Genomic DNA, 10091 nt, shown 5'->3' with positions numbered 1-10091 from the left:
AAAGTCACCTCCAGGGGTGACAGCTCAGTCACACAACAGTCTGACAGGCGGACACATCAGGTCGTGACGGTGAAGTGTGTAGACTTAGCTTATAAACAGGCAAACGTCGAGGTAAGTAAGCCTCATCTTTGTAACGTTAGCTTGCTACGCGTTAATACAGGCGTTGGTTTTGTGGTAAAGCTGACCCTCTTAAAGATTTCCGCAAGGAGGTCATTTTTTATTAAACTTCCTTGATTTCTGCAAGCAGTCCGTTTTCAAAACAGATCATTTCTATTGAACAAAAAGTCTAGCGACAGCCATTTGGTCAACTACGAAGCAGGTAGGTATCAAAGATCCTTCAAACTTGTTATGAAAAAAAACAGGTTTATCTGAAAGTTTGCTGTGCTCCGTTGGGAAAAATATAAAAACTACAGTGTTAATCATAATGCCTGACTGAGTGTGTACATTTGTATCTGTTTGTGTACTAGGGCATTTACAAATTCTAACCATCTCCTATGCATATGCGTCGTTTCAAAGTGCGGAGTAGGGCGAGAAAGGACGAAATAACACTGCTTAACTGAACTGTAGGCTGTGCAACATCAACTTTGTCGAGTTTTGTACATGTATTTCTATAAACACAAGTTGCTTTGGCTGTTGTCATTTCCCCTGCTGCTATCAAACTCGAAAACAGCGTGTGTCTTGTAGTCTCCAAGCAGACCCTACGGTGCCTTAGAAATAGTATCAAAGCTGGCCAGGGACTTGGTATACCGGCTCCGGTGCCCGTTTGACTCCCTTAGCCGGCTATCTCCCTTTGGCCGGCTAACTCCTTTGCCAGCTTTGATACTATTTCTAAGGCACCGTAGGGTCTGCTTGGAGACTATGTGTCTTGGCTCTTTGCAAACAATTGCCCTCCCTATTAGCAGGTCTACACCCCCCTCGGAGGGCCACTTACACCCCATAATTATCACTGATAAGCCGAGTCTTTCATGTTCTTTTGTCTGTCAGTCCAACTGATTAAAGCTATCCAAAGAAACCGACGCAGATACTACAAACACCAGTGTGATGAAACAAGAATAACTCATGTCCTGATAAGAATTCTACTTAGATTTTCTCCAGGATGTTAATGCATATTTTAAACAGTTTTTGCTAGAGGCTCGCCACCTAATAAAACAGGACAGGGCATGAGGGAACTATCTTTTTTATCAAAGCTGGAAATGGGTCGCTTACAAAGTAATTGTTCAACTATACCAACAAACTCTTTGTCACAATTGTGTCAGTTAATGAGGTCGATATGGGTCACTGTATTGTGAAAGAGAAAGAGCTTATCACCCACTCCTCAACAATTATACAGCGGTATTACAAGTATTGTGTTTTGTCAGGAAGTCAATGATATGGGGATATAACCTAATTCAAACATTAACATGTGAAGTCAATGGAAGTAAAACCCAATCAGGATTCACAAAAATACAATCACAATTTCCGTCTTTATTTCTAAAGGCACAAAATGTAATTAGATTATATTGTTTGTGTTTCTTCACCAGGAACTGAGGAAGGTAAGTTTACCTTTGGTCCATTGTAGCCAACATTGGCTTGATAAAAGTTTTTGTAAAGTTTAAGTATGGTGAGCAACCAAAAATTTGACTGATCGCTCAACGAATTTCATATGTACAGAACAAATAATAAAACATTTTCTGTGTTTTGTTGTCTTATAGATCATACCTTTACTCTTACACCATATTCCAATGATGAAATCAAATAGTTTATTGCACCTTTGAATCAAAGGTCATATAGATAACAGTTATATTTAGGTCGCATTAATTATGGTCGCATTGTCGCCTCTTCTATTGACTGATTGTTTCAAGCATTATCACATTTTCTTCTCAAGACCTTATTTTAGATTCAGAGTAAGTTAGTGACATGTAAGAATACAATAGATACTTCCTGCCCCTATACGTACACGATACACCAAGGTACAATAAAACATACTACATTTATCAAAATAGTTTTGCCACCCCCTATCATTGGAACAGTCCATCGTCATATCTTTGTTGTGCAAGACTCGGCGGGGGCACTTCCATCAAACTACGATCAAGAATAACATTACCAATTGATTATTCCCACTGTTTGTGGAATGAATCATTGCAATAACAAAAGCCTTGGAAAACTTGATTCTGAGATTACCGTCTGTGTTCATTACATTACCACAGGAAGTGATTTTGATGAGGCTTTGTAGCGCATGAGAACGGACGTAGGTTTTATGACTGTGAATATTCAAGTACGCTGTAAATTGTAATGGTGAATTAGCACAGGATTGTAATGGATGTCCCTAATGGGGAGTTGATAACGTTGTAAATTTTATGCAGTATGTTAATGATTGGGTGATCGTGGAAGGAGATTATAGTCTATCACAAGGTCAAATGGGGAATGGGTGAAGTCACGTTCTTTGTAGTTTTCATTGGCCATGTTGATTTGATTATACGGATGACATCCATGCGCGCATCAATTTTTGGCCGTTTACAAAAATAGAAATAAAGAGCTTTCAAGCACACTATAATTCGTACAAAGCAGATTCAAAACAAGCAAGTATATGCCGTGGATTACAAAATGACGAAGGCAACTTTCAATGATTTCATAATGAAGGCAACTTGGTTAAACTTTTTTTATTCGCACGCTCCCATCAATTTTTGGGTTCCCAGAGGATGTCATCTATACGATCAAATCAACATGGCCTTATTACGCGCTAAAAAGCTATAGTATAGACTATAGATGCAACTTTGTGAATAGCATGTATCTACATTTGCATTGTGGCCTAGGCTCGATGGTGGTGAAAACGTGTGTTCGGCGTTCAGAATGAAGTAAAAATACCTTGATACACATTTACAGAAGCGCTGACCCTGTCCAACTTTTGTACAGTGGTATATAAGTTATATAACGTTATATAACGTCCTTGGTACATGTTATGTAATCATATTTGCTTATCGTGCATTACATTACCCTCTCGTGGATGAGTAGATTCTACTTCGATAGACAGCTAATGAGCTAAAGGTAGTTGTTACTAAAAAAATGTGCTATACTATTACTAGAAAATGAAAACATCCAGTCGATCATATATGTAAGGAAGTCTAGGAGGGCGTGTCCAAAAATTAGTTAAGTTGCAACAACAAATTATGTTGTTGTTATTTCAATTGCATTTCAATTACACATGTACCTTAATCTGTCCTTGGAAAAATTACTTGCAAAGTAAACGACTTTTTTAAAGAATTATCAATATCACTTTATCAATAACAATACAAATATGAATTCCCTGATTAATTGCTTTGATTGCTAAATATACATTCATCACGTGAAATCAGGTTAATGCAATAAGAATTGACGTAGCAAATGTAGGCCAATATCACTTATTCTGTGCACGGAAAAGAAATCAATGGTAAGTTCTTTTCTCCATCCCAGCACGAGGATTAATATGTAATCTGCCTGTAGGATCAGTTCCGTGAGTAGAGAGCACATTTCTACAGGGCGGTACGGCAAACTTACCCAGTCAGACGTGACCGGAAAGTCAATGTCCTCAATATCAGAATCAAAGCAGATTCTACAGTAGTATAAGATACTAAATTTAGTAGCAGTATCAAAAGCTGGCAAATGAGTGAAGCCATAGGAGTGTGGCTAATCTCCAAGCAGATCCTACGGTAGCATGGCTGATGCGATACTAGTACATGTAGTTTCAAAAGCTGGCAAAGGAGTGTCGAGGCGACGGCCTAAAGCGAGGAGTGTGCATTGGCTACCGGAATCTCCAAGCAGATCCTACGGTAGCATAAGATACTAGTACTTAGTATCAAAAGCTGACAAAGGAGTGCAGCCCGGCCTAGGAGTGCACATTGGCTACAGGAAAATCTGCAGCGGAACGCTCTGGTCAAAGGCTATTATCAAGAAACTTATCGTTGTAAAAGTCGCAAAGGTTGTAACGTTAACACAGAGGAGCAGAAAGTGAGAAACACGTTTCTGAAAAGATCGCCCCTCCCCATGCCTTTGACCAGTGCGTTCTGCTGCAGATAGATCTCCGGTAGCCATACACACTCCTAGGCCAGCATTTGATAATATTTTATGCCACCGTAGGATCTGCTTGGAGATAATTACTCAACCAGCAGAACGTTGTTTTTGGAAGTCTACTCAGTCGCGGTATGTCATTGATAGCAGTCGGTATTTTCATAGCAAGTGCAAGTGAAATCGGCACCAAACGTCTTGGCGGACCTCCATTTAAATGATTAGCCTGGAGTCCAGCCTTGTTAGCTTTGGTTCGCTGACTCTGCTCCCAACGGCCGAGAGGGGGGGTAGCGACCGTTGGGAGGACACCAAAGCTATCAAGGCTGGACTCCAGACTACATTTACATATGAAACATTTAACGTAGATTGGGGTAGTTGGTCAGTTAGTTAGCAACTTGGTTGGTTAGTAGAACGTAGATTGGGGTAGTTGGTAGTTAGTAAATTGGTAGGTTAGTTGATAAATTAGTTTGTTAGTTAGTCAGTTAGTTGGTTGAATGGAGTAGTTTTTTTATCGCTCCTTCAGTACGTCGATTTTATGGCATGTTAAAGATTTGAAGACAGTATGTGTAGTAACCCCTTTAGCAAGAAAGCTTTTACATTTATGAACATGGATAATGCAAAAACGTTTCAAAGTCATATTATTGCCTGTTAAGTACAGGTACACACCAAGACAAACACGCGAACGCACTACGCACTTCTGGAAGCCTGAAACGACCCCTTCCCCCAAACCTACCTCTGGTACCACACACATACAGCTTCTCCACGATGAAAAATTACGACGTTCGAAAAATCAACTTTCACCCGATCACTTTCACCCAACAGCTCCGTAGCCCGTTAGAAGTCACGAGCTCCGGCTACACTATCCCCTCTCTTATCAATCAAACCACATCCACTCCGTCGTTAATCCGTACGGCACTGAGAGCTCAGAATAGACGACTTTCCCGGCGAGATTTACTGGCTTTACGCCAGCCTTTGAAAAGACTTACCTTCGGTAAACAACCCGATATGTACTCGCCACCCATGCGGAAAGCCGCGCTACTGTGAAAACCAGAGACCGCCTTTGCGTATTGGAGGTTCCGCAAGGAGAGTTCTTACCCAGTCGCCAAGGTTAGAGTAGGCAGCGTTTGTGTGTCTACCCATGTCTTACCACGATAACCCAAAGAGCGACTGGGTGGACTAGTTTTATGGTGTGTGTTGGTAGATTTTACCAAAAAATTAAAAAAGGTTCAATTTTGGCCCCCCATTTTCACCGAACTGCAATGGAACTTCCGGTTTTGATATCCCGTTTTACAATCATATGCACATATGCGAAATAGGAGCAACGTCTGATGACAAAACTACATAACTTGTAATTTTTGGACAGGGTTACAATTACACATTGATTACGTTAAGTTAATCAGACAATAAACATCACTGAAAACAATGGTAAAATATTATGAATTATACACAAGAAGGGGAAGTGGAAGAGAAGAAAGGAGGGAAGAAAGTGATGATGAAACGGATATTTGCGGTAAGACAATAGACAGAGAGGAGATATGTGATAATATAGACATATTATGACATGATATAGACATAGACAGGAGAGAGAAATACTAGAATGAAGACAAAAATGACGCCTGATGCGTCATACCGACGTAGAAGATATATAATGCCATTGCTTTATTCATGCGCATGTATTTGGTTAGGAAAATCTTAAAGTCCACTTTGCGTCGTCAAATGCAGTCTCTTATATAACACTTGTGATTATTATTATCACCAATCCTCAGACGCACTGTGACTGAGTATCTAGTCACAAGGAATATTAACCTCCTTGCTCGTAGCGAGTGGCCTAGTTGTGAGCGTCGCGGAAAAGCCGAGTTCCGGTGTCGCGTTAACCCCTCTGACGGCCTCCGCTTCCAAGTACTTGGGCAGCAGGAGAACGTTGTGGCCACAGCTCGTCAACAAAGGAGACGGGAAGCAGATACCTTTCCCCGCCCTGCTCTCTTCACCGCTGTCCGCGTGCGTACGCTTCAAGTTGCGCACGGGCTATAATGTGTTTCACCCCGCCGTTATGACCCAGTGAACCCTGAAGACAGCGCGCGAGTGCTCCCGTGGAAGGCGACAGGAACAAGACGACCGAGTAAGACGCGAGAGACGTCTTCAGGCACGCTCACGCCCGGAGAGGGGCTTTGAACTCCCGACCCTTGGTACGGCAAGGTCTGAAGTCCGTCACAACGCCGCCCTTTCTGTGTTTGCTTTTGCCGCGAATTAACCGAAGTCTCCAGATTTGTTTTTGGTCATTTTCACGAGGAGGAAGGGAAGTGAGGGCCCTTGCGGCACGCGCTAGGTAAAACCGCAGACCTTGGGACTACTGCGGTTTTAAGGCTAAGACTTGGCAGCTGTGTTTTAGACAAGACGACTCAGAGACGTACTCCACAGCGTGGTTTTCTTGTTTGTGTACTCTTCAGGGCAGATTGTCCTGGCGGGCCTCGCTAAACCCCTGTGCATACTGTGCGGCAAATAGGTTACTAACCCGAGCCCATAGCGTTCCCCAGACCGTGTTCTACCTCCCAGGGCACTGCACTGCTTTGAAGTCTAGTCCGAGTCGGGAACAACACCGCTGAGTTCTGGTTTGTATTTGTTTGCAGAACTGACAGGTTTTCAGTATGGAGTACATGTGGAAAACGTCGTTTGTGAGCGCCACGCTGTTTGTCCTGGCCCTGCTGGCCGCCGACGTCGCACGGGGAGAGGGCGACTTCATCATCGTCAAGAGGTTCCACAAAAAGGTGCGTGGCTTACTTTTGTTTGCCGAACACGGCTCGTAATGTGGAACACGTTGTGCGTGTGTGTGTGTGTTACACGACAGCAGGTGGGACAACGCGCGCTGTCCAGAGACTTTGTAATAAGCTGATTGATGTTGCCCAGGCGGCGCGCGTTGCTCGACCTTGAACTAGCTGACCGTTCTGTGTATGCCTGACGCTAGCGACTGTAAAAGGGAGGGGATCTCGTCTTGGCAGCGCCTATAACCGGTTTTCCTTCCGAAATTCAGAGAACATAATCTACTTAAGACTAGTACAGTCATGTAATTGTGCGTGTGCAAAAACGGTAAGACCACAGAGAACACTATTGTGTCATAATTATCTTCTTTCTATCGGAGCTCAACAATAACTCCATTATAGGACTGAATTACTGGGGGTATTTTTCTGAGCTTTTGTGAGGTACATTTGTGAGCTACGATGTCTTTGTAAGTTGGTTTTAAGACATGACGTAAAGAAAGAAAGACGTAAAGAGTCCCGTTTTCGTATGAACCAGACTGTCGTGATAGTTGTAGCATATGCCGATATGATACAGGCGCTGTGATCAGGGAGTGCCCAGGTAAAAACAAACGCGGCTTTTCTACTATCATGTAGTATATATATAAGCACTGATGGGTCGCGACTCTGCCTATTTATGGTCAATACCCAGCACCAATTCAACTGGACATCACAAGTGGTCAGCAAACGGAGCGCGTCTTTGATGTCCGGACTCGGCGTGCAGGTGTGCGAGGCTTGTTGACAGCCACTAAAACGTGCTTGTGCCGCAGTTACACGTAATGCCCTCATTCCACTAGAGGGCGGCGACCTCAAATTTGACAGATCGCTCTACGAATTTCATAGGCAAAACAATAATCTTTTAGTGATTTGTTGTTGTTTTTCAGTCATATGGACATATTTTGTATGATATTCCAGTTATGAAATCAAAAGTTACAGAAATCCGATTTAGGTCGCAGTGGGGTCGTAGTGAGATCTCCGTCTTGTGAAATGGGGGCCTAAGTCATGAGTCGTTCGTGTATTGACGGATCAGACAGAGAGACTGCGATTCGTGCAGACAGGAGTAAACCACGTATCTAAGTGGATTCTGACAACGCGCGACATCAAAGAGATCGGCAGGTAGTGATTAGATACCTTGGTGGTGGAGATCTCTCACAACCTTGACACAAGGATTAATACGAGCGAAGTCGGCACGCTTTTAGATCATGCTCGAGTTGTGCTACTGGGAATGTTGGCCAACCGCCATATGAGATATCAGGAGTATTAGTGTCAGGTTTAGATGAACTCTGGTTGGCAGAGAAGGAGAGAATGAAACATGGCGTTAAGGTTACCCCCAAAGCAGGTGGTCTAGGAAGGAAAACATGTCATTGACGTGACATTGTTTGACCCAGTGAACCATGTTATATTCAGGCTTTTCACTTGAATATCATGAGATTCAAAAGGAGGAAAAACATTCTTCTAACAGAACATGAACAGCAAATTTTCTTTGAATACAAATTTGGATTAACTTTGCGATTGTGACGTTGATTTTAAATTTACCCCAAAAGCAGGTAGCCTAGGTAAACGTACATTGTTTAATATAGTGATTCATTTACTATTCAGCTTTTTTTTCTTGACTTCTTTGAAAATCAAAATCAGGAAAAAAAGTATTTGTGATGGGTATGCCGTGTTAGAAATATGTACGAAAGCCCACAGAACATACACAGAAGGTTTTGAATACCACGATCTCCCATGTTGACGTCTTGCGCAGGGAGACTGCCTCCAGTGACAGGTATGTCAACGTTACTTACCGATAGCTTTCATTGATCGTTCTGACTGGCTGACCCCTGTGTGCCCTCCCCTGCTCCCCATCTTTCACGGCGCGGTTTTGATTTTGATACCATCTGACCCCTGCCGGACCTAACGGCTGAGTTGGGCCGCTGTGCGTGGCCGGGGGGAGATGAGAGTAAAAATGCTTTTTCGATGAGCTAATGAATTGGGCGATGAAAAAATAACTGAATGGTTTCTATCACGGCTTTCCATTTAGTATACGCAGGGGAAATTTGCCATTTGAATATGGTGCCTATATGATCTATCCCCAAGTAATGTCTGTTTTGTTTCAATATCTCGTATGCATACGACACTACAATTCTTGTAGTTATATAGCAAAAAAGTACAATAAAAGTAATTAAAACAAGGTGAAAATGAAGCAAGCGCATTAATCGACTTTCAGCATCGTTATCAACATTGCATTCAGGTTGATTTAATCATTTTTAGTGGCTGAGTGTCGAAGAGCAAATATCCATCTTTCTAACGGAACAAGAGGACAGGTATTTTTCAAGGTCACCGGCCCCCATGTTTACACTACTGGTAACCGCTATCGTCCACTTGAACTAAGAATACCTCACTCTTACTCAACCTGATGTAGAACCAAGGACGCCCTTGTAACCGAGCACTTCGTCTTCTCACCTAGACTGTGACCAATTTGTCCAATTACTTCTATTTCGTTTGTGCGTTTTGTCAACTTCTCTTTAGTCCATCAATCACGTAATGACGTAAGAAAAGAAATGGGCACTTCTAGTATTCCCCCTCCCTAAATAATTACGTGCAATCCCTTTTATTGCACCACCCTACACCTATATGAAGTGATCTTTCCCCTGATTGGTAGTACTGTTGATGCCTGTGTTCAATCAAGCTGTCGCGCCTCCACAGAACCCGCGGGAGAAGTGGCTGTTAACGGGGTTTAGGCGTTACCCACTAGAACTAGACCACAAGTATGACCATATGCATTGATACCGATAACGCGTCCTTGCTGTTGAAAGAGGGAACGATTATATATTGAGGTCTATATTGGTCACAGTGGTGATTTAGTTGTAAGCGAAGGGGAGATTGTGTAGCGTCTTGACGGCGCGAGCGACGAAAGATATCTGTCAGGAGATTGACATGTTCAAAGTACACGGTTGATGGTGCGGAGAAACCGGGTTGTAAGCGACCTACCGAAAACAATGGAGCCCGATTCTCGGTCTTTACATGGGAAACGACAATGTACGCACTCGTGTTTCTGCGTGCACAATGTTAACTCGCTATTTATCGCTACGCCTCCGTGTCTTCAACGGAAATTACCGAAGTTTCACCTGTTTGTGCAACTGTAGGCCATTCTTCGGAAAGAGCGCAGGAGAAGAAACACGGTATAGAGTTGCAGGGCGTTGAAAGAGAGTAAAGGAGAGGACTTACAATTGAATGGACACTTCTGTTGTCGGTGGAACTTTCGACAACAACTTTACATTGAAAGGCGTGTGCGCA

General features: G+C 42.8%; 1 protein-coding gene across 3 annotated transcripts in view; it reads left to right on the top strand.

Annotated features, from left to right (window-relative positions):
- Positions 1 to 5906: 5906 nt before the first annotated feature.
- The window catches only part of LOC118415105 (inter-alpha-trypsin inhibitor heavy chain H3-like), a 37469-nt gene continuing 33284 nt past the window's right edge, over positions 5907 to 10091 (top strand). For 2 of the 3 annotated variants that reach the window (XM_035819464.1, XM_035819465.1), the window contains exon 1: positions 5907 to 6785. In XM_035819464.1, the coding sequence (XP_035675357.1) occupies positions 6666 to 6785 (120 nt within the window). In that variant the 5' untranslated portion in view covers positions 5907 to 6665. The remainder of the gene's footprint in view (positions 6786 to 10091) is intronic. The other variant, XM_035819463.1, reaches the window with a different exon arrangement.

Source organism: Branchiostoma floridae, chromosome 5, assembly GCF_000003815.2.
Source record: "Branchiostoma floridae strain S238N-H82 chromosome 5, Bfl_VNyyK, whole genome shotgun sequence".
Lineage (NCBI taxonomy): Eukaryota > Metazoa > Chordata > Leptocardii > Amphioxiformes > Branchiostomatidae > Branchiostoma > Branchiostoma floridae.
Note: the sequence above shows the minus strand (reverse complement) of the source record. Positions and strands in the feature narration are given on the sequence as shown.